This window comes from Pleurodeles waltl, chromosome 2_1 (genome assembly GCF_031143425.1).
Source record: "Pleurodeles waltl isolate 20211129_DDA chromosome 2_1, aPleWal1.hap1.20221129, whole genome shotgun sequence".
In the NCBI taxonomy this organism is placed as follows: Eukaryota; Metazoa; Chordata; class Amphibia; order Caudata; family Salamandridae; genus Pleurodeles; species Pleurodeles waltl.
The window spans coordinates 317,115,013-317,140,743 of NC_090438.1; the positions used below are offsets into that span (position 1 = coordinate 317,115,013).

Here is a 25,731-nt window from a genome sequence, read left to right on the forward strand (position 1 = left end):
ATAGAGGGGGCAATTCCATGATCTTAGACATGGTACATGGCCATATTCGGAGTTACCATTGTGAAGCTACACATAGGTAGTGACCTATGTGTAGTGCATGTGTGTACTGGTGTCCCCGCACTCACAAAGTCCGGGGAATTTGCCCTGAACTATGTGGGGGCACCTTGGCTAGTGCCAGGGTGCCCACACACTAAGTAACTTTGCACCTAACCTTTACCAGGTAAAGGTTAGACATATAGGTGACTTATAAGTTACTTAAGTGCAGTGAAAATGGCTGTGAAATAATGTGTGCATTATTTCACTCAGGCTGCAGTGGCAGGCCTGTGCACAAATTGTCAGAGCTCCCTATGGGTGGCAAAAGAAATGCTGCAGCCCATAGGGATCTCCTGGAACCCCAATACCCTGGGTACCTCAGTACCATATACTAGGGAATTATAAGGGTGTTCCAGTATGCCAATGTAAATTGGTGAAATTGGTCACTAGCCTGTTAGTGACAATTTAGAAAGAAATGAGAGAGCATAACCAATGAGGTTCTGGATAGCAGACCCTCAGTGAGACAGTTAGTCATAACACAGGTAACACATTCAGGGCACACTTATGAGCACTGGGGCCCTGGCTGGCAGGGTCCCAGTGACACATACAACTAAAACAACATATATTCAGTGAAAAATGGGGGTAACATGCCAGGCAAGATGGTACTTTCCTACAATAGGTTCCAATGTTAACCAATGCAGGATTGCGCCGCAGTCTTCGACCGCCTACCGCGACGGTGTACAACGCCAGCGCAGTTACCTCATATCCAATTGTCCCACTTTACAGGTCAGGCAGCCGCCATTTCATGAGCCCACATGCCATTATTTTGGACTGCGTCACACATATCTAGGCCTTGCCTAAACACTCATACAGGCATATGTCAATTTGCTAATATTTCAGAGTAAGTTGTGTTTACGTACATCAGAGTTGGTTGACTCTCAGCTCACTGTTCTCCTCCATACGCCCCGTCCGCTGGGGCATGTGAGGAGATGGCAGCATCCTCTGGTGTACAGACCGCTGGTGGACCTGTCGGCAATGGAGGAGCGACATGTGATCATCACCTACAGACTTGATCGTGCCACAATCCAGGAACTGTGTGCCCAGTTGGAGCCAGACCTGATGTCAGCTATCCGCCATCCCACAGGAATCCCCCCTCAAGTGCAGGTGCTGCCAGTACTCCATTTCCTAGCAAGTGGGTCATTTCAAACTACAGTGGCCATTGCATCAGGGATGTACCAGCCTATGTTTTCCAACGTGTTGTCCAGAGTGTTGTCTGCCCTGCTGAAACACATGCAGAGCTACATCGTTTTCCCTCAGGTGGAGGATTTGCCTACAGTGAAAGGTGATTTATATGCCATAGGACATATCCCCAACATCATAGGTGCCATTGATGGGACACATGTGGCCTTGGTTCACCCCCGCAGGAGTGAACAGGTGTACAGAAACAGGAAGAGTTACCATTCGATGAATGTGCAGATGGTGTGTTTGGCAGACCAGTACATCTCCCATGTGAATGCCAAATTCCCTGGCTCAGTGCATGACGCTTAAATTTTGAGAAATAGCAACATCCCTTATGTGATGGGGCAACTCCAGAGTCACCCTGTGTGGCTATTAGGTGAGGACATGGACCCAATACAGTGTGAATAGTTGTCTGGGTCTGGGGCTGTCCCTAAGAGTTAGTTGCCCCTCGCCATTTGCAGGTGACTCTGGTTACCCCAACCTGTCATGGCTACTGACCCCAGTGAGGAATCCCAGGACAAGGGCAGAGGAACGCTACAATGAGGCCCATGGGCGAACTAGGAGGGTTATAGAGAGGACCTTCTGCCTCCTGAAAGCCAGGTTCCATCGCCTCCATATGACAGGTGGTTCCCTATTCTACTCACCAAAGAAGGTGGGCCAGATCATCGTGGCCTGCTGTATGCTTCACAACTTGGCTTTGCAACGAGCGGTGCCTTTTCTGCAGGAGGATGGTCCAGATAGAGGTGTTGTGGCAGCTGTGGAGGCTGTGGACAGTGAAGACGAGGAAGCAGAAGAAGAGGACATAGACAACAGGAACACGGTGATCTGCAATACTTCCAGTGAGACACAGGTAAGAAGACAACACAGCCTGCTACATCTGATTTAATTCTACTACCTCTCATCTGTCTGTCATTTTCACCCAGTGTATGGTCACTGAGTTGTCACTTTCCCTTACGATTTCACAGATGTGGGTCCCACTGTGTGACATCTGCTTTGTTTCCGCATGGACTAGAGCTGTGTGACATAGGTGTGTTGACATTACATTTGATATAGCATTTTGCCACTGTTATTGCAAATACACATTTTCGAAAGCACAAACTGACTCCAGATTGTTTTTTGATTTAAGGGTGTTCATTTAAGTGCTCAATAGTGGAGGGGGTTGTAAAATGGTCAGGGGTGATGGTGGAGGAATGTCCATGGCAGAGTCCAGTCTATTAGTCTCACAGGTGCATTGTCCAAAGGGGCATAGGAAGTGGAGCTGGGGCAGTTTAAGTATGGGCAGGGTGACAAAGTGGTATAATGGTGCCCAGGGTGGAATTGATAGATTTGAGTTCCTCCCTGAAGCCCAAATACTGTTCCTACTGCAGCCGCTGGGTCTCCTGAAACTTGGCCAGTACCTTTGCCATCGTCTCCTGGGAATGGTGGTAGGCTCCCATGATGTTGGAGAGGGCCTCGTGGAGAGTGGGTTCCCTGGGCCTGTCAGCCCCCTGTCGCACAGCAGCCCTCCCAGTTCTCCTGTGTTCCTGTGCCTCTGTCCCCTGAACCATGTGCCCACTACCACTGCCCCAGGTCCCTGTTGTTGATGGGGTGGTGAGTTAGCCTGGATTCCCTGTAGTGGTGGACACACTGCTGATTGACGTGTCCTGGGGACAGAGGTATGGGCCCGCTGGGTGGGTGCTGCACTGGTGTTTCAAGAGGGAGCAAGCTTTGTAGTGGCCTGTGCCAGTGTGAGGGGAACCGACTGTCCAGAGGTCCCAGATGAGCCGGGCTGGTCATCTAGATCCAGTTGGACAGAGCTGCTGTCATCACTGTGGGCCTCTTCTGTGGGTGGAGTGGACATATCTGGACCCTCCTGTCTGCTGATGTTGGGTAGGGGTCCTGCAGTGGTGTAAAGGCATGATTATTGCATCTGTGTGTGCCATGGTGTTTAATGCGTGGGTGACCGTGTACCCAGTGCTTGCATTCCTGTGTAGGACCTTGTGTGATAATGGTTTAAGGGGGGGTATGTGTAGTGGCCATGCATTGGGATGGGTGTCCATGCTTTGGTGTTGCATGCAGGGCTTGAGTTTGGGATGTGTGGTTTGTGATATTGGGACATACGTGAGGAGTTGGAATGATGGGGGTGAGCGCGAGGGTGGGGGTATTTGATAGCATGCAGGTGGGTGAGGGATGTAATAGTTAAGATTTGACTTACCAGAGTCCATTCCTCCAGCTACTCCTGCGAGGCCCTCAGGATGCAGTATAGCTAAGACCTGCTCCTCCCATGATGTTAGTTATGGGGGAGGAGGTGGTGGTCTGCCGCCAGTCCTCTGAACCGCGATGTGGTGTCTTGAGACAACGGAACGCACCTTCCCCCGTAGGTCGTTCCACCTCTTCCTGATGTCATCCCTAGTTCTTGGGTGCTGTCCCACTGCATTGACCCTGTCCACGATTCTTCGCCATAGCTCCATCTTCCTAGCTATGGTGGTGTGCTGCACCTGTGATCCGAATAGCTGTGGTTCTACCCGGATGATTTCCTCCACCATGACCCTCAGCTCCTCCTCAGAGAACCTGGGGTGTCTTTGCGGTACCATGGGGTGGTGTGGTGGTGTGGGTGATGTGTGGGGTGGTGTGTGTTGTGATGTGTGGGATGATATTTAGAGGTGTGTTGTGTGAGGTGCGTGGATGTTGTGTGAGTGATGGTGTGGAGTGCCTGTGGATGCTAGTTTGTGGTGTCTCTCTCTGGCCCTCAGTCGCAATTGTTGACGTAAGGGTTTGTAGGTGATGTGGGTGTTTGTTTTATATTGTATTGGGTGTGTGGGAGTAGTGTATGTATGTGTATCAGGTGTGTGTATTTCAAAATGTCCAATGTGGTTGTGTTTTGTATATGTGTGTGTATTTTGAGCACGTCGGTGTGTACCGCCAATGGAATACCGCAGTTGAAAGACCGCCGCATGGATTTGTGGGTCGTGATAGTGTGGGCGTATTCCTGTTGGCCTGACGGTGGAGGTTTTGTTATCACCAGTTTATCACTGACCTTTAGTGTGGCGGACTTGTGTGGGTGTCTGGATTTTGGCAGATTCCGAGCTGTGGGTCATAATGACCGTGGCAGAATTCCATGGCCGCGGCGGTGTGTTGGCGGTCTTCTGCACGGCGGTAAGCAGCTTCTACCGCCAATGTTGTAATGACCACATAAATGTCTTAATTAAAGAGAAACAAGTACTCGATACAGATAAAAGTTGAGAACCGAAGGAAAGAGAGCAGTCAACTTTAACACAAAGGTTCCCGGCCACCTTAACAGGTGAAGAGGGAGGAGGAAGATTGTCAGGCCATCACATATGAAGGGAAAACAAATTGTTGGAACTGATTACAAGTATCTCCGCCTCATGGTAGGGTATTATGCTCCATCCTACTGATGATACTTGAAAGGCAGTTCCTAAAATTAAGCTCAGAGCCAAATTAATTCTTGTTGCGTTAAAAGTATCAATTGGGTATCATCTGTGTAAGAAGTGGCAGAAATACCAAACGAGGCAATCAGTGAAATAAGAGGGTATATTTACAAATGTTAAATAATGTTGGACTAAGTATCCCATAAAATAACGTTTTTTTTTTTCCTTGGAGGAGAACTGGCCTAGAGATATCACCAAATGTTTTTCTTATCTTCAGAAAATTCATGGGCTATTATCAAAAAACAAAAGGGGAACAATGGAAATTGTACACACAAAATGAATATATGAAAACTCTATCAATATTTACATTTTCCTAGTTCGTAACCTATGGATTGATGTAAGTAACATCATACAGCTTCTGAATGAAAGAGTTGGATGTGGTCAAGGCTGTCAACGTTTTGATCTCCTGCTTGTCATTACATTTTAATTGTACCTCTCATTTGTAACCAACAGGAATATATAGGATTAAAATAATAAACTGGTTTGTCCATTCAAAATGTGCTCATATGAAAACATATTGCAATATATGTGAAAGTTTTAAGACATTTGTGAAAGAACAATTATTGAAAAATCCTCCAATTATAGCATGTCCGTGAGAAATAAAGCCAACACTATATGTAAATTAAGGATCAGCTCAATCACCTGGTGTATCTAAATAAAAGTAATCTACAGTAACAATTGATTCAAAAGGATTGTATTTGTGTAAATAATCTGACTTGGTACAGACTTCCAATGGCCCAGGTCCTCCGACATCCACCATGTCATGTAATTCCACAACGATCTGCAACACAGAATGCTCGAATTAGTGAAACAAAAACAGATATTCACTTACGCCTTCAAATGTATATAAGTGACTCATTCTAATTGAGAAGTGAAAAAACAATGCAACCATAGCTGTAGAAAATGGTCCTTTCTTCATGGTCATACCCAGAAATTTTGTCTTTCTCTGCCTCGTTTTCTGATCTTGTTTTTGTTGGTGTTAGGATTCTGGGCACTTTAGCACTACTGACCAGTGCTAAAGTACAAGTGTTTTGTACTCAGAAGATAGTAACAGGGGCCTCTTCACAATTGGCATATTTAATTTACTTGTAAGCCCCTACTAAAGTGCATTATATGTGCCCAGGGCCTGTAAATTAAATTCTACTAGTGGATCTGCAGCACTGATTGTGCCACCCTCTACATAGCCTTTCAAACAAGCCTCAGGCTTACGCCTTTGGACGTGGCAAGTGCACACCTTGTCAGGCTCAAACCTTTTTTTTTATTACATGTAAATCACCCCAAAGGTAGGCCCTAGTTAGCCCCAGAGCAGAATGCAGTGTATGGAAAAGGTTGGGCATGTACTTTTGAGCTGAACATGTCCAGGTGTAGAACAACTGCTACATTTTTCACTACTACAAGGCCTATCCCTCCCATAGGTTAACATTGGGGTTACCTTGAATCATCCTTACATGTAATTTTCAATTGAGAAAAGATAGAAATATGGAGTTTTGTGTTACTAGACTCAAAATTTTAAATCACAACTTATGGTGAGACTGCAAATGCCTGAAAGCCTGAAAATACCACTTTTAGAAAGTTGGCATTTTCTTACTTTAAGCATTCTGTGCCTCTGCCTGTCCCTACATACACATGTGGGGTAGGTGCATCCCCTCTAGACAATCACACACCAAACTGATAAGCCATTAAGTGGCGTGATGGGGGGAGCTTAGCACTGCCTCCAGTACACCTGAATAGGGCTGTTCCTCTCCTCACGCAAAGGGCTGTATAATCCCTAGAGTGCCTAGAGTCAGGGAAGGAAGAATAGGGACCCTGTGATCTGCAGAGGCCTCTTTGAAGTCTTCCCCACTAAAAAGGCACATTTGGGTAGAAGTACTGGACCCCAAATACCACCAAAACAGAACTCTACAGGAACCAAGGACATCCTGCCAAGAAGAAGGACTGTTGTGCTGCCAAGAAGGACTGCCACTCTGCAACTACATTGCTGTGGCGGCCCACTGCTCTACTGCTTGCTGTGTGCTGAGCTTTGCTGCATTGGCATACTGCTTCTTGCCTGCAGTGAGAAGGACTGGACCTGTTCTCTACATCCTTGAACCTAAGATTCTCCAAGTACTTGTTGGCTTGCCCCCTATTCTCCTGCAATCGTGGGGACATCAAAGACTGCCTGCGGCTCTCCTGGTGCTGCTGGACTCTGCCATCAGTGAGTCCTACCCCTGCCTGAGGTGTCCCCTTCAGTCCTCCTTCTCAGAAGTGGGTCCTGCTGCTGATTTTTGCAAAAACTACGCATCAAGCTTCAATGTTGATGCTTGCTCCATCAAAGGTACTGTTTCAGTGGACCCTGCGTGCATTCTGTAGCTGCGTACCCTACACCGCAGTCGGACTGAACTTTGGATGTGCACCAGTCCCTCGCAACCTCTAATAACTTTTTAGCTGCCAGTGACTTCTAAGCACTGTTTTCACATTTACTCTTTGAAAATTCATATCTCAACTTTCCCTTTTGGATTTTGGTAATTATGGTCTTGTTTTCCCAGATAAATATTCTCTATTTGTCTAAACTGATGTGGAGAATTGTTTTTGTGGTGTCTTTCACTATGTTACTGTAATTAAGTGCTGCAAAAATAGTACACACATTGCCTCTTATGTGCCAAGCTACTGGAGGGTGAGACAGGTTAATTTAGGGTGTGTCTCTGATTTTCTCTGACTAGGGTTGTGGTCCCTACTTGAACAGGGTGCATACCTCTGCCAACTAGAGACCCCATTTCTAATAATGGGCATGACCAAATGTAATTTGAAAATTTCAGGAAAAGCACGAATGTTTAGAGTTATAACATATCATTGAAAGATGAAGAAGCATGCTCAATTTCTCTATTTAAAAAAAAATAACAATGCTTTGTTCAAGTTCAGCTTCTGGGTGTCATCTTTCAGATCACTCATTGGTTACAACCAATGAATAGTACCATCATCAAGGCAGACGTAAAAAGAACTATATGTTCCTTGTTCAACAATCCAGGATGCTTTTGTATGAAGGATAAGCACCAAACACCAGTCTCGCAAAGCAGAGGCTGCAAAACATAGTCTATTAATGCAAAAGGGTTAGACATTTCAAGAAACGCTCCAGATGTGACATATAATTTCTGGAGCAATGTAGCAATGTGGACTAAGCAACCACGCTCCTTTCTTGTTGCAGACATTAAAACCATGTTCAATGCAACAGAACTTCATAGAATCAAGTCAGGTCCCTTGAAACATGCCACCCTATATCATTACTCTGAAAGCTGTCAGTCAGTATAAATGTCCAGTCTAAAATGTATCCTACCTCAGGTAGGAAAGAGATCTACAAGAGTGCAGTGAACTAAGATGCATTCTGCTCTGCTACCACACAGAGTAATATCAGAGAAATTCAGCCTCTATCCTTGGAATACAACCCTTAAGGAGTGGGTCCTGAATATAGAGTATGGAATATCATTGCACCTTAATACCATAGCCATAATGTCAGGGAACAGGCATGTATAGTTTTTCGATAGCTAACAACAATGTTACAGTAAAATGATATTTCCCTAAACGATATTGGAAGCTACAACAAACCCTGATGCTGTTTAACTTCTCAGCAGCCTACAACACCATGGACCTTGCATGCCTGGTAAGCAGAAATGAGAAATGGATAATTGAAACTACTTTGGAATTGCTCTAGTTCTTCTGCTCCAATCACAGTGATTAAGGGGCTGATTTAGAGTTTGGCAGAGGGGTTACTCCATCACAACAGTGAAGGATATCCCAACCCCTGATATATAAATCCCATTATATCCAATGGGATTTATATTTCAGTGGACAGGATATCCGTCACTGTTGTGACAGAATAAGCCGTCTGCCAATCTGTAAATCAGACCCTAAGGCCCTCATTATAACATTGGCGGTAAAAAACGCCTACCACTGCGGCGACGGCCACCATAACAACGTCGCCGCAACTACCAGCCGTCCTCCAAATTATGACCGTAGCCAGAATTCCGCCAGAAGGATGGCAGAATTTCGGCTGTGGCATTGGCGGCGGATGTCGGTAAGGTGGCGCTGCTGCAAGCAGCAGCACCACGCCAGTAGACCGCCGCAGACTGTATCATGACACATGATACGGCCTGGCTATGTTCTGTTGGTGGACGCTGCTTCTGTCAGCAGCGCCCCGTCCTGTCTCCTGCTGGAGGACCGGGTGCTCTGACAGGAGATGGGGTGGGGGTGTTGTGTGTGTGTGGGGGAGTGTGTGTGAATGTGTGCGTGCATGCAGGTTTGTGTTACACGGTATATGTGTATGCATGTATGGATGTGTGAGTGCGTGTATGTTGTATTTTGTGAATGCATGTGTGCATGTATGTATGCTAGTGTGTGTGGATGTGTGTGTGAATGGATGTATGCATGCGTGGATGAATGTGGGTAGGCATGAAGGTGTATGTATGTTGGGGGTCTGGAGTGGTGGAGGGTAACCTGGGGAGGTGCGGGGGGCAGGGAAGACCCCTATCAGTAACAGGGAAGGGATTCCCTGCAATTGATAGTGCCTACTGCCATGACTGAAGTCTCCAGCCTGGCTGATGTTACTGCCGTTGCGGACGGACGGAGTGGTACATTGGCAGTTTGGCTTGAGCCAAACTGCCAATGTCATATTATGGGGAAAAGTACTGCCAGCCTTTTGGCAGTACTTTTCTCCATTTTACCACCGTCGGCCGGGGTTGCAATGAAGGCCTGAGTCTTTTTGGGACCTATGGAATCATCAACTCCAAAGATGTCATGTCAAGTACCTCAGGGGTCATCCCTTTATTCCTTGTTCTCGAGTAATGTTCATTGTGGTAATTAATGAATCAGTATCAGGGGAACCGCCAAATGCATGCTGATGCACACCAATCCACTGAGAGTGAGTTAACAGTATGGCGATCCAAGTCAACCTATCCACCTGCCAGCATCACATATTTCTCTGGATTTAAGAAAGTTTCCTATTACTGAACGGATCCAAGACAAAACACAAAAATGTGGCAGTATCAGAATCAATATCACATATATTTGATTGCCCTCCACCTAGTCCTGGCAGCATCACAATGAAATAAACTGAAAGTTAGGAACTTGGGGGTCATATTCAGTTCTGAGCTCTGGTTTGTTTCTCATGTCGATACAGTGGTCATGATATCAACTATCAAATCTAGTTACACAGGAGACTTTCTCAGTCCTCTGAATTGACCACTGACTGGAGTTGATAAAAGTCCTTGCACTAAGTTGCCTAGACTTTCTTTACAGTGTGATTTCAGCAAGAAAGGTAAACAAAATGAAAGGTTACCAAACAAGCTTTGAAAGCAGTCCATTTGCTGTCAGTGTATAGAGGAAAAAAGGTTAAAGTTATTCAAACCATGCACAGGCTTTGTGGGACAGGGGACCAAGGCATCTGCAGTGCCTAAACTCCTACTAAATGCCCAGTGGGAAGATAAAGCTATCTTGGTAGCATACCTAATGCCCCAAGAGCCATAAATACCATAAACATGCCAATCAATCAGTCAAGTATTTGTAAAGTGCGGCTTGTCACTTGTGCAGGTATCCAGGAACTAGGAGCAGGTCTTCACTCGAAAAGCCAGGTCATGAGCTCCTTCCTGAAATCGGTGAGCATAGCTGAGGTATGGAGGGTGAGGGCATTGCAGATCTTGGAGGTGAGGTGGGAAAAGGAGTGCCCTCCAGGGCAGCAGCAGTAAGTGCAAGGGATCTGTGCAAGGGCCAGGTGGGGGGGCAGAGGTTCCTACGGGGTGGTGGAAATTCGGACATTAGTTTAGGTAGGCCTGTCCCTGGTCATGAAGGGCTTTGTAGGCATGAGTGAGGAGCTTGAAGTGCATCTATTCTGGACCGGGAGCCAATAGAGGTCCTTCCTGTGCTGGAAGATGTGGGTTCTCTTGGGCAGTTCAAAAATCAGTTTGGTGACAGCGTTCGGTATTGATTGCAGTCTCTGCATAAATTTGGCAGTTGTACCTGCACAGATTGTGTTGCTATAGTCAAGTTGCTGGTGATGAGGGCATGAGTGACTGTCTTTCCTGTGTTAATGGGGAGCACTTGAAAACTTTCTGGAGTATGCATAGCGTTTGGAAGCAGGCTGAGGTGACGAAGTTGACCTGACTTCTTATGGAGAGCTCACTGTCAAGGATGCTGCCCAGGTTGTGGGTGTGGTCTTTTGGCATGGGGGTTGGGACACGCTCCGATGGCCACCAGGAATCATTCCAGTGGGTGGTGTTTTTGCCAAAGATGAGAACTTCCATCTTGTCTGTGTTCAGCTTTCAGCAGTTGTCCTTCAACCATGCTGTGACGTTCTCCATGCAAATGTGGAAATTTGTTTTGCTAGTGTTGGGTTTGGCGAAGAGTGATGAGACGGACTGAGTGTCATCGGTGTAGGAAATGATATTGATTTTGTGAGATCTGACTATGTATGCAAGTGGAGTCATGTGGGTACTGAAGTGTGTGGAGCTGAGGGACAAACCCTGGGGAACTCCATAGATGTTATGCTTGGCCTGTGATGTGAAAGGGAGGAGGAAGACTTTCTGGGTGCGTCCTGTGAGGAAGGATGCCATCCAATTGAATGTGTCATCGGTGATTCCTGCCTAGAGTAAGTGGTTGATGAGTGTGAGGTCGGAGACCACGTAGAAGGTGGCTAATAGGTCGGGCAGGATGAAGGTGACGGATTCTCCTTTGTGGAGTATGGGTCTGATGTCATCTGAGGCGCGTATCAGAGCGGTTTCAGTGCGGTGTTGGCTTCTTCAACCTGATTGTGATAGGTCCGGTAGGTTGTTTCTCTACAATTGTACGGTGAGGTGGAGGTTGATGGCCTTTTCCAGGAATCTGGCGGGGAAAGGCAGCAACAATGCAGCAATGCTTGGGATGCCAGAATGGACCTGTGTCAAGATTAGGGCCCAGAGCAAACTTCAGAAAGAAAAAAGAAAACTGGATCCTGAAACAGTGGACCAGCCTCCCAAGAGAAAGAGCAGGGCAACTGGGGAAGCAGCTTCAAACCAGATCCAAAATCAGAACCCTTCTTCCCAGGAATAGGACTGACCCATTCTGGAGGGAAGTGAGCCTGCAGAGCTTGGGCCTTGCAACCCAGAGCTACTGGGCCCAGGAGGACACTCCAGGGATAATTTATGTCCCACTCTTGAAGGCCTGACGCAGCAAGCTGCACAGGAAGAGGTAGGGAATGTAAGTGGTACCCACAGGGCGTATTGGGAGGATGGGCTCCTATACACTGAGGTCAGAGACCTCAAACGTGGTGCCACCAGGAGGGTGGTAATACCTCGGCATGACAGAGAGTTTCTCTCACTCTAGTCTATGACATTCTCATAGCTGGGCATTTGGACCAAAATAAAACTTGGAGTAGGATGCTTAACCACTGTTACTGGCCAGGAATGTCACAAAACGTGAAGGGCTTTTGTCAGTCCTGCACTACTTGCCAAGCCAGTGGCAACGCTGGAGGACACTTGAAGGCCCCTTTAATGCCACTATGTGTGGTTGGGGTTCCCTTTGAGAGGGTTGGGGTAGACATTGTTGACCCATTTGATCCCCAAACAGCATCAGGACACGGATACATACTAGTGGTAGTGGATCATGCCACTAGATATCCTGAGGCTATACCCCTTATGCTCCTGCTGTTGCCAAAGCCCTCCTGGTTATTTTTACCAGAGTAGGCCTCCCTAAGGAGGTAGTATCAGACAGAGGTTCCAACTTAATGTCTGCATACTTAAAACACATGTGGAAGGAATGTGTTGTGATTTATAAGTTCACTACCCCATACCATCCTCAAACAAATGGATTGGTTGAAAGATTAAACCAGACCCTAAAAGGCATGAATGAGTACTCCCTGAATGTCTCAGAAGGAGATGGGATGTCTTACTTCTATGTCTGCTTTTTGCCTACAGGAAAGCGCCACAACAAGGAGTAGGATTTTCTCCATTTGAACTGTTGTTTGGGCATCCTGTCAGTGGACCAATAAGTCTTGTATGGGAAGGCTGGGAGAAGCATATCAAAGAGCCTGAGCAAGATATTGTGGATTATGTACTTGGCCTATGTTCAAGAATGGCAGAGTACATGGAGAAAGCAAGTCAATCTTCAGGCCACCCAAGAGCTGCAAAAGGTCTGGTATGACCATTAAGCTACAATGGTTGAGTTCAAACCATGGCAGAAAGTTTTGGTGCTGGAGCCTGTTGCTCCAAGGGCCCTCCAGGACAAATGATCTGGGCCCTATCCCATTTTTGAGCAGTAAGGGGAAGTCATACATTTTGTTGACTTAGGCAGTTGCAAAAACCGAAAGAGAATTATCCAAGTCAACCACCTGAAACCCTATTATGATTTAGCAGATGTGACCATGCTCATGGTTACAGATGAGGGGCAGGAAGAAGAGAGTGAACCTTTTTCTGATCTCCTCTCCAGCAACCCACAAGATGGTTCTATAGATGGAGTGGTCTTGTCAGACACCTTCAAAGAACAACAACAGGCAGATTGCAGGCAAGTCCTCAACCAGTATGCTGAGTTCTTCTCCCTGACCACTGGAAGGACTGATTGGTGTACCAAGGGCGTGGAGAATGGTGATGGCTTGCCTGTCAAAAACAGCATTTTCAGACAATCAGACCATGTAAGGGAGAGCATACAAGCTCAAGTCAAAAAGATATTGAATTTGGGTGTCATTGAACCCTCAGAGAGCCCATGGGCTAGCCCAGTAGCTGTAGTCCCCAAACCTTACTCAAAAGGAGAGAAAAAGGAAATGAGGTTTTGTGTGGATTACAGGGGCCTCAATTTTGTAACAAAAACAGATGCACACCCAATCTCAAGAGAGGATGAGCACATTGACAGGCTAGGGGCAACCCCATATCTGAGTACTTTTGATCTGACATCAGGGTACTGGAAGATTGGCCTGACCTCTGGAGCAAAAGAGAGGTGATCATTCTCTACTCATAGTGGGCATTATCAGTTCACTTTAATACCCTTTGAACTAATAAATGCACCTGCTATCTTCCAGACGTTGGTGAACCAAGTACTTGCTGGACTGGAATCCATTAGTGCAGCTTACCTTGATGACATAGCTGTCTATAGTTCCACCTAGCAGAATCACCTGATCCATCTAGGGAAGGTCCTTGAGGCTCTGCAAAAGGCAAGCCTCACTATCAATGCAAGTAAGTGCCAGAGAGGGCAGGGCAAAGTTGTTTACTTGGGCCACCTGGTTGGTGGAGGCCATGTTCAAGCTCTCCAACTCAAGATCCAGACCATCCTGGCTTTAGAAGCTCCCATAACCCAGACTCAGGTCAGGGCATTCCTTGGCATGACTAGATACTATAGGAGGCTTGTGAAGGATTATGGCACCATAGTTGCCCCCTCACCGAACTAACCTCCAGGAAAATGCCCAAAAAGGTTAACTGAAAAGTGCGTTGTTAAAGAGTCTTTGATTCTCTGAAGAATGCTATGTGCTCTGCTCCAGTCCTACAAGCTCCAGACTACTCCAGACAGTTCATAGTTCAAACAGATGTTTCTGAACTGGGGATAGGAATAGTCCTAGCCCAGGAAAATGATGATGGACATGGCCAGCCTGTTGCTTTTATAAGCAGAAGACTACTCCCTAGGGAAAAAATTGAATGCCATAGAGAGTAAAGCCTTTGCTGTGTTTGGGCCCTGAAGACGCTGAGGCCATACCTGTTTGGCTTTCACTTCATAGTTCAGACTGACCACAGGACTCTCAGATGGCTACAACAAATGATGGGTGATAACCCCAAACTGCTTAGGTGGCCCAATTCTCTACAGGGGATGGACTTTCAAGTGGAACACAGAACTGGGGCTACCAATGCCAATGCAGATGGCTTTTCAGGTTCTTCCACTTAGACAATGAAGACTCACTAGGGAAACGGTAGTCTCATCCTCTTTCATTGGTGGAGGGGGTTAGTGTAAGAAAAGGCATCTTTTTGCCATGGTTAGCCCCAAGGCCCCAAGGTTGTTAGTACCCAGGGACCCTGCTAACTAGGTTCCCTGTACCAGATTTCTTTCCCTAAAACTGTTATGATGCATTAGCACAATTGGCAACACCTTTAGCTGCCACTATAAGTCCCTATAAATGGTACTTAGGTGCCCAGGATATAGGGTACTAAGGGTAGGCCCCTGAGGGCAGCAGCACAGATTATGTCACCCTTTAGGGCCATGCATTCAGAAGCACCTTGCGCTCCCTTTGCAGACTGAGTGTTCTAATGCAATCCTACAAGACAAACTTGACATGGCACACAGCCTGTGTGCCCTGTCCACCTTACACTGCATACACTATAGGTAAGATGCCCCTTTAGCAGGCCTTCCAGGGCTAAGGGAGGGTGTACTATGTGGCATGTGTGGGCCTAGATGCATGAGCAAGATGCTCCTACTGTGTCCCTGCAAACCTGGGACATAGTAAGTGAACAGGGCAGCCATCTTAATGCATGTACTGGACACAGATCAGCACGAGCTTCACAGCTACATTACAGCTATCCTGAACCCTGGGTTGTTTGGTATCAAACAACTCAGAATGATAAATCCAAACTGGTAACAGCATTAGATTTATTGGTCACCTCAGAGGTGCCCCCAGCAAAAGTTACTACCCTGGCATGGTTGCTGGCCAGTCACAACCATCCTGACACCCCAGACAAAGACTATGACCCCCTAGGGTGAGAGATCCTGCTCTCTGGATTCAGAACAAAACCCTTCCTGGGTGGAGGTGCCAACAACCCCTCCCTTAGGAATGTGCAGTGCCCTGCTAGCGAGCTTCAAAGGGATTACCACCCTTGAAACTCAACCCCAGGCCTGCTGCTAGCAGCAGATGGCAGCCCCATTGCAAACCCCCACTTTTGGCTGGAGTACCAGTACCTTAAGGTGGTGCATGCAAGATGACCTCTCCATTTCATTTTCCTCCATCTTGCATGGAAGGAAAATAGCCAATGAGGTGTAGGGAAGTGACCTCTGCCCACAGGAAGAGGTCACTTAGTGGGTGTAGCCACCCTAAGGTAGATGACCCATTTGTCACTACTAGGTACCCCCTAAAACGCCTACTATTTAGTATTTAGTGGACATCCCTAGATCAAGAAATTGAATTCCACAGACAAAAGAAGACCAGCAACAAAGAAGACCGAAGGCTTTAGAACTGAAGTCCTGCTGCACCAAGAAAAAGGCGCCAAACCCTGCCTGCTACACCCAGGGCTTGACGTTCACTGCTGAGGGGTTGCTTGGACATCAGATGGACTCTACAAACCCCCAGAGGACCTCCACTCTTTGAAAATCACCAAAGATCTCCCTCCGGAGTGAAGGCATCACTCTACAACCCCAAGGAACCAAAGACCTAGTGAAGGCCACTTCACTGACCGGCTATTGACCAAGGAACCAGATGCCACAGCAAGACCAATCTTCACTCATCCAACTGTGAGGATAAAACCCACCAGTGTGCCAAGTTTGGTGGCACCGCGCCTTCCAGTGGCTAGATCGTGCAATAGTCCTAGTTACAGGGCACCTCACATCAGGCACCCAGAAGGACAGTCCATTCAGGACTGAAAAAGGAGGAGGCCCCAGTTGAGGGACTTCAGGAACCACCTGGACTTCCCACCAGAGTGCCTCTGCTGACCTGCAAGTGACCCCCAAAGTGACCTATCTCCTGATTTCAGGGGCACCTTTGTGCACACATCCTGGCTCACAGATTTGCTCTGCACCCAGCTGCCCTGTGCTCTGTGCCCTGCACCGAAGATCCAGCTGTGCTTTAAAAGGTCCCACACCCCTTGCTAACTCAACACTTCAAGGGGACCCACTGGACTTAACTTTAAGTCTGCCTGTGCAGTGCTTTTCCATGTGGTCCCCTGCAGTGGTCTGGCACCAGCTCCATTGACTTTCTGCAGCTGCTCTCACCAGAACCTGGCACAGGCAAAATTGTGGTGCAAGGGGTTACAAAGTGGTGCAATGCATGCGCTGCACCACTTTGTAAATATGACTCAGCGTTTTTACCATAATTTCGCCACGTTAGCGTAAAACAAGTAACACTAATGTGGCAATATATGGCACAAGGGGTTCTTAAATCTGCCCCTAAAAATCTGAATTTATCAAAGCCCCAAAAATATACAACAATATGACACCGCCAAAACATTTATTGTCGAAACTGATACCTCAGATCCAGCTATGGGAGATGTGTTACTTCAACTAGGTCCTGACAGTGAAGAGCATCCCATGGCCTTCTTCTGAAATAAATTCTCCCCAGCCAAAAGGAGCTACTGAGTACTGAAGAAAGAACACCTCGCTTTCAGAGAAGTCTTCCAGGAAAGGAGACATTGCTTACTGGGAGCCAAACACAGAGTAGTAGTTCAAAATGATTACTGAAATCTTTAAGTATTCAAACAAACTGAATGTCAAAATAGCGAACAAGCTCGCTGGGCATTTTTCTTCAGCAATTCAATATCCTCTTTATGGACCTTCCCAGGTTTGCAAATCTAGTAGCTGGCTTTTTATCCAGATGTTATCCAGAAGCAGATAACATTAAAAATATGGGGAAGATCCTCAACCCTCGAGCATTTGTTTCAACTATAAAATTAACTTTTCTCAAAACAATCCATTTAGAAAGCAGACTTCTTAGTCTACAACAACTCAAGACAACTTAATTCAAATGTTCAATTCAAAGGACTAATTTTATTTCAAGAATGCTTTTTTATTCATACTAAACTATATACTAAGGCTATGTCATGATGCAATAATTTTCACTGATTTTTTGTAGACCTACCTATCTGAGAGAGCTGTACTAAAATCTTGGTCACATTTGATTTATTTACGAAACTGGCCCATTTTTCTGCTCTTCCAAAATTGCCCACAGCATCAGAAATGGCTAAAATATTTTACTCATATATTTAGGCTCCATTGACTGCCCTTAAAAATCATTTTTGACCGAGCCCCCCGATAAATGTAAAAAGTCTGAAAGTCACTATTTCATACATTAGGTATTCATCCACAACCCAATGGTCAAACCAAAATACTAAATAAAACTTTTGAAGAATTTCTTTGTGGTACATCTCTACCACTCAAGATAACTAGGTGTCTCTTTTACCTGCAGCTGAATTTCCATCCATATTTCCATAGGGTTTTAACCTTTCTTTGCTTCCATCCCGAAACATTTCCTGAACTTTCTGAAACTGAAGTTCTGTCTCTGGTGGTCAACATTCTTTAGTAACTTTAAAAAGAAAACAAGATACATTAATTCTTAATCTACAAAGAGTAAGGACAAATAAAGAGTGCAGGCTAACTGATGTAGAAAACTAGCTCCTGTGTACAAAGTAGGAGACAAGGGATGGCGATCATATGTTAACCTACTGCATACTATTTACTAGTCAAAAGACATTATGGCCATTTTGAAATATCTAAAATAATCAATCTAGCTTCAGTTCACTTAAAACTTCTCCCATCTTGGTGGATTCATCCATCTTTTCATGTGTCTCATTTAAAACCTTCCTTAGCATGTAAGGATCACCATATTTAAAGCAAACCTCCTCCTATAATTATTATTGGTCACCTGGAGCATGAGGTCCAAGAAATTTGTGATGCGTAAAAGGCAGGCTGCAGTGTTTGATTGACTGGAAAGGCTATAACTCTTGTGATCATTTGTGAGAACCAGCTAATTAGGTTCATAACCCCTTGGATTAATAGGACAATTTTGCTTACAAAATCTCCATGAACCCGGATCTCCTAAGAGTGGGCATAGTATAAGGATAAAATCCTTACTTTCACAGTGAGTGGACAGGGGAAGGCCTTGTTTGAAAGCAGGTGCAGGGTTTGGTTACTTGTGGCGGCCCCAAGCTCTAGTCTTCAGCGAGAACACAATGGCATCCTCACCTGCCGTCATTTTGATCCTGCGCATCTCAGGTTTCAGTGGACCACAAAGGATTGTAAGGTGATTCCTGCCTGCCAGCTCATGGCTTATGACACATGCAAGAAAATAATAGTTTAGCCAAAAAAAATGACTAATCATTATCCTTGTTGGGAAATTAAGTATTTTCCATAAAATACATACAAACACATTCCCATAGATTCTAATAACCTTGTATTTTTGTCCAAGTGCAAGAAGGCTTAACCATTTCTGCCTTTGTTCATGTCCTGTTTCTCCACTTGAAAAGGAAGTCCATTGAGAACTCTAGTTGTGTCACAGTTGTTTCCTATTCATTGCTCACTCCTGTTTTTAGTGGATTTCCACTGTCTTCAGCTCTACTTTATGACATCCTGTTTCTAGTTTTGACAAGTCAAAAGTTTTTATCTCTAGCATCTAGTTATTTCCTCTTGCTGGATTGTTTCCTGGGCTATCCTCAACTCCTCTTTCAATCTGGCATCCGATCCTGTTTCTGGAGAAGTGAAATTGTTGGTGGTGATGTTGTCTTCCTCGGGCATCACAAAACTACATATTCAAATATTGAACAAACCACAGGGGCGTTCCATCAGCAGATTCGGAGCCCGTTATGTTGCCCTTTATGCGGCTAAGGGCTGCATTTTGTTCTCTCTTTTTTCATTTGTGTTAATGCACATACTTATATGGCCCAATAACAAGTGGTATGTTACCTACCCCTGGTAATACCCTAAACCCTACCTGTTATTACAGATAATGGATGGTGTTACTCTACCTGTACCAGGCAATACAGAGCTTGGAGCAGGAAACTATACAGAAAAGGTAGTATAAGAAGACTGTTTCACACTTGTTTTTCTTAAATTCAAACTACTTCGCGGGCCTTTTTTGGGGCACATGGATATACTGTCTGTTTATGTGACAGGGAGCTCAGATACTATGTTATTCCATCCAGATAATAGAACCATTCTTCCATATGCAGAACTTGTGTACTCACCCGGAGGTATGGCTAGGGAAATAAGCAGCCTATTGTCTGTGGTCACTCTAAACCAGTTCCGGTGGCAGCTTCCTTCCACTGGTATTGATGCCTGTCTGACTGAGAGAATGAAATGGAAGGTGTCACCAGACATCTTCCTGTGACAGTGGAGGCTCTTTTGAAGTAAATTAAGTTCCTGGGTACAGCTCATATAGTCATCCTGTCGGAGGAACACAAACACCTAACCAGCCCTTCTCTCTGCTCTGGGAGGAGTTTTTACACCTTATTCAAGGCTTGATCTTTCAGACAGCTACAGCTAGACGTTAAAGCAAATTACCCTCTAGAAGCTTTAGACAGGGAAAAGATCACTTTTTTTAAAGTACTCTTTTATTAATATTTATTAGGAATTCCACTTTATCTCTGAGTTGGGCCTTTAATATATATATAAAAAAAGGTTTAATCCCTACCTTGAGTTTGCAAAATTAATATTTAATATTGCTTCCTGGTGTTTCTCAATGGGCAAGCCAGCCTTCCTACTCTGAATATAGCTTCTGGTTGCTAATTGCTGTAAGGATAGATTAACGTTAAATTTCGACATGTCCTACCTATAAATACCAGACACCCTCCTGTAAAGCCTACACAGGTGTGACTTACTAATACTTAAAATTAATGCTTTAACCTGTCAAAAGGGTTTATTGTGACAGGTTGGATTGCACTTTGTACACTGCTACAGTCTGGCTACAAAGGTGGCCTGAAACCATGTTTGCACTGCTACTGTAGTGGATGACAAAAGAGGTGCTGCAGTCCATCCATGATATTTAACTTGCAAAACCTGGGGTAGACTGTGTAACATATACTAGGGACTTATAGGTAAGTTATATATACCAATTAGGAGCATACCAATTCAACCATGTTTAGGGGGGAGCGTGTGTAGTTTACTAATGGTTAGCAAGGACAAAGTGCAAAGAGTATTAAAAAAAACAAGGATGATCATTTCCTACAATTTAGTTACGTGAAAACTACAAAAAAATGCTAAATCATTTTCAGTTTCTTTAGCTGGATGAGGCAGCAACTCCGAAACTCTGAATCAAAATAGATAGCAAGCTGTTTTATCAGTTCTGGAAACCTTAATTATTTGTTAATGATATACCATTTTACTGCTGAAAGAGATAATGTTGGCCAACAAGACCCCAACCTTGTTGTTTAAACTAAAAACCAGGAGTTTTCAGTATGCATGAACATCTTCAGACCTTAGCAAAAAAGCTCTACACCTTAGTGGATAGCACAAAGGGAGACAGGAGGGGGTCAGTACCTCTAGAAAGACCACAGGGACACCTTTAATTCCCACACCTTGCCTTTTTACATTTACTGAGAAAATTTGGAGAGTGGGATGTATGACAAGGGGTATCCAAGAATGCCTGTAATATATTCCATTTTCATTGATCCCAATTTGAAGCTCTCTCTGTAGCAGATTAATGGTGTGCAGTGAAATAAGATGTGATGTCTATGATTACAATATGAAATATCAGAGCCAATCCCCTTGTCAGAATCACATTTGTCTGTTTTGATTTGCACCTGCACAGCATTGTGTTTACTGATTGATCTGTGTGCTAATTTGTCCAACACATCTTCATTACAAAAGTATTATAGGGTGCAAGGCAAAGTTAAATTGTGATGTTGCTTTGTCTGGTGTATTCATTATCCTGTGTTTCGATTGGCAGGTGGTGTATTTCACAGCTCTGTTCCCATATGTTGTTTTGATAATACTCCTAGTGCGTGGTGCTACCCTAGACGGTGCTGTAGATGGAATTAACTATTTCATTGGAGCTAAGTCTGACATCTCAAAACTTTATAATGCAGAGGTAAGATTTTAAAAAATTAACCTTGATATGTATCTATCTTCAGTATATTAACTCTACTCTACAACTGAAATTGTACAAATACTCATATGAACCAATTTTTGATTTAGAGTTGGAAAGATGCAGCCACGCAAACCATCTACTCTCTTTCAACGGCTTGTGGAGGTCTTTTGGCCCTCTCATCATACAATAAGTTTAAAAACAACTGCTACTTAGATTCCCTAGTCATCTGCTTCATTAACCTCCTGACTAGTTTGCTGGCTGGATTTGTGATATTTTCTATCCTGGGACATATGGCACGTGTGTCAGGGAAAACTGTCGACACTGTTGCAAGAGAAGGTAAGTTATACCAACCACTATGATTAGAGTCAATGAAATGTATTCTGGAAATGTACCTTTGCATAATTTGGTTAAAGATAATTGTTTTTTGCTGTAATCGGACCAAGTATAATATCACAACAGGCCCATCTGCATGTGATACATATAAGGTAAACATTTAGTTCTGTTTTCATATTGTCAGGATTTTAACAATGGTAAGGCAACTGTCTGTTTTCGGACGCTCTGCACAGCTATGGGAAGCCTTACCGAAGAGTGTATTTGTCCTACTTGCTTCTAAGAAATAATACATGATTTTGGGTCCTATATTTTAATGCTGGCCTCTGCTGTAGGACATATCTCTGTCTTTATAAAACATAACGATGCACGTAATTTGTCATTTTGCTAACAAAAAATGCTATCAAACCAAATTTGCAGTCTATGGGTAAGCTGAGGTGAAAAAAGTGCAGAAGTTAGATTCCTGTTACCAATTACCATTACAAAAATTATGCAATAGGTCTGACATATATTTTGCTTGCCTCAGTAGAAGTGCATTATAATGGCATACACGTGTGCCTGGAATGATACTCACTTTACAGTTTTTGTGTAGTCTGTTCCCGTTTTGCCACCTCAAAGAACTGGTCACACAGTGCCTATCTTGGAAGTGAGGAGAGTACTTTAGGGCCTGCCAAGTGGGACATCTGTGACTGCACAAAATCTTTAGAGCATTACATTAAAAAACAAAGGCCAGGAGACTGTTGAATTGTGCCCGGCAGGAGGCCCAAGCCACGTGTTGGCTGAGGGGAAGAGTTTTCTGTAGATGATCAACGGTCTCTTGGCATTTTGCTGACCCTACCAGGGCAGAAGTGGAACAGTCAGGCAAGGTAGAGTCATACACAGCTCACACAAGGATTTACTATTTTAGATTTTTTATGCTTGGAATTCAAGGATAGTTTGATAATACTTAACATGTATCTAGGATAGAAAACTCATCACTTTGCTTAAAGACCTCAAGTGGGGTGCATGTGAAATTTCTTAGGATTTGTTGGAAATGTATTATTTCTTCAGGGTCACGCCAGATTTTTGCATTCTGTTGCTGCACCTGTTTTGTTTTGGCTCTAGGACTAAGGGCCAGATGAAGCAACAAAGCAAATTACGACTTGCAATGTGCGAGTCCGTGCGACTCGCAAATTGCAAGTCGCAATTTGCTATGCAGAAAAGTGTCTCAGACACCTTCTGCAATTCGCAATGGGGTCGCAAAGACCCACCTCATTAATATTAATGAGGTGGGTCGCAGTTTGTGACCCCATTGCGAGTATGGGCACTCACGGGGATGGTGGAGTCAGCAGACCACCATGTCCGTGACTGCTTTTTAATAAAGCTGTTTTTTTTCTTCCATCTGCAGCCCGTTTTCTTTAAAGGAAAACGAGCTGCACTTGGAAAAAAAAAATTAAACATTTACCCGTTTGCGTCTGGGTTACCATCCACTTCAAGCTTTTGCGGTCGCAAATGAAATTGAATAGCATTGCGAGTCGCAAATAGGAAGGGGACACTCCTTCCTATTTGCGAGTCGGAAATGCATTTTGCAAGTCGGATCCGACTCGCAAAATGCATTTCTACATAGCAGAGAGGCTTTTGGCCTTGCAAACGGCGTTTTTCGCCGTTTGCGAGGTGCAAACCCTTTGCTACATCTGGCCCTAAGTGCGCTTTACACCTGCTAACCAGAGGTGAAGAGCTTGTGCTCTTCCTTTCAAACAGTTTTAAAATTCTATACACCTAGTTGGCACTGTTAATTTACTTGTAGGTCCCTAGTATATGATACTACCTGTACCGAAGGCTGGTAAATTAATTTCTTCTAGTGGGCTGCAACACTCATTGTGCCACACACTAAAGTAGACTGGTAAAAACGTGTCTCCAGGCCTGCCGCTGCAGTGTGTTTTTGGCAGGTCTTAACACGCCTTTTTGTTCTTATAAGTCACTCCAAAGGTGGGCTCAAAATGCTAAATTGGCAGGGTGTGTGGTATGTCAAAAGTAGGACATGTATAATTAATGTTTTGCATGTCCTAGCAGTGAAAAACCTCCAAAATCATTTTTTACTGTGTCAAGGCTTGCTCTCACACAGGCTGACACGGGTTAACATGGGTTAACACTGTTATAACTAAGAAAGTGCTAAATTCAGTTTTGGAGTAGCTAACCTTACAGAGGCATTTTCCCTGCAACTGCTCAGATGACTGTTAGACCTGACATGCCTTGGGGTGGTCACACCTAACTTTTTGCCTGCCTCCCTTCACTTTTTGGACTCTGTCTTTGCTGGCTTTTAGACTCTGCGCACTTTACCACTGCTAACCAGTGCTAAAGTGCATATGCTCTCGCCCTTTAAACATGGTAACTTTGGATCATACCTGATTGGACTATTTAATTTACTTATAAATCCGTAGTAATGTGCACTGTATGTGCCTAGGGCCTGTAGATTAAATGCTACTAGTGGGCCTGCAGCACTGGTTGTGCCCCCACTTAAGTAGCCCCTTACCTTGTCTCAGGCCTGCCATTGCAAGGCCTGTGTGTGCAGTTTCACTGTCATGTCGACTTGGCATTTAAAAGTACTTGCCAAGCCTAAAACTCCCCTTTTTCTACATATAAGTCACCTCAAATGTGTACCCTAGGTAACCCCTAGAGCAGGGTGTTGTGTGGGTAAAAGGCAGGACATGTACCTGTGTAGTTTACATGTCCTGGTAGTGTAAAACTCCTAAATTTGTGTTTTCTCTACTGTGAGGCCTGCTCCCTTCATAGGCTAACATTGGGGCTGCCCTCATACAGTATTGAAGTGGTAGCTGCTGATCTGAAAGGAGTAGGAAGGTCATATTTAGTATGGCCAGAATGGTAATACAAAATCCTGCTGACTGGTGAAGTTGGATTTAATATTACTATTCTAGAAATGCCACTTTTAGAAAGTGAGCATTTCTTTGCACTTAAATCTTTATGTGCCTTACAATCCATGTCTGGCTGGGTTTAGTTGACAGTTCCTTGTGCATTCACTCAGACACACCCCAGACACAGGGTACTCAGCCTCACTTGCATACATCTGCATTTTGAATGGGTCTTCCTGGGCTGGGAGGGTGGAGGGGCTGCTCTCACACAAAGGAGTGCCACACCCCCTACTGGGACCCTGGCAGACAGGTTTGAACTCAAAGGGGACCTGGTACACTTCTTAGCCATTCTTTGAAGTCTCCCCCACTTCAAACGCACATTTGGGTATAAAATAGGGCCTCTGCCCTACCACCTCAGACACTTGCTGGAGAAGAAACCTGAACCAGAACCTACATCCTGCCAAGAAGAACTGCCTGGCTGCTCAAAGGACTCACCTGTCTGCTTTCTACAAAGGACTGCTGCCTTGCTGTTGGCCTGCTGCCTTGCTAAACTCTTTTTTGGCTGTAAAGGTGCTCTCCAAGGTCTTGGATAGAGCTTGCCTCCTGTTCCCTGAAGTCTCAGGACCAAAAAGACTTCTTTCTTTCAACTTGACTCCATGTGCGCCGAAACATTCGACGCACAGCTTGTTCCGTGGTGAGAAATTCACTGCACGCTGATCCGGAAAGACGGCGTTCGACGCCACGCCTACGGTGAGAAAGGAACTTCGACGCACAGCCTTGCCTGGACAACGCCGCCCGACTTCAGAGAGTAAATCAACGTGACGCCTGCCGTGAGGAAGAAAATTACACGCACAGCTCCCCGGAATGACGCGCAGCCGGTTAACAAGTCTAGGAATCCACGCACAGACCCTGGGACATCTGGTAATCCCGCGAACCATAGAAGAAGTCGGCCCGCGTGCTGGAAAATGACGCACGTCTTCCCAGAGTGAAAAATAACTACGCAAGTCCGTGTGTGAAGGGGTGAAACCGACACACACACCATTTTTCTTCCCGCAGAACGACGCCCGGCTCCCTGCGTGAAAAATAATGACGCAAGTCCATGTGTGAAGGGGCGAAACCGACGCACACACCATTTTTCCACGCATCTCCC

At 45.0% G+C, this 25,731-nt stretch overlaps 1 protein-coding gene across 1 annotated transcript in view; it reads left to right on the forward strand.

Annotated features, from left to right (window-relative positions):
• LOC138264485 (sodium- and chloride-dependent neutral and basic amino acid transporter B(0+)-like) overlaps positions 1–25,731 on the forward strand; it is a 385,904-nt gene that overhangs the window by 242,754 nt on the left and 117,419 nt on the right. Inside the window, exons 7-8 of the mRNA XM_069212546.1 lie at positions 21,262–21,402; positions 21,510–21,738. Coding sequence (XP_069068647.1) covers positions 21,262–21,402; positions 21,510–21,738 — 370 coding nt within the window. The remainder of the gene's footprint in view (positions 1–21,261; positions 21,403–21,509; positions 21,739–25,731) is intronic.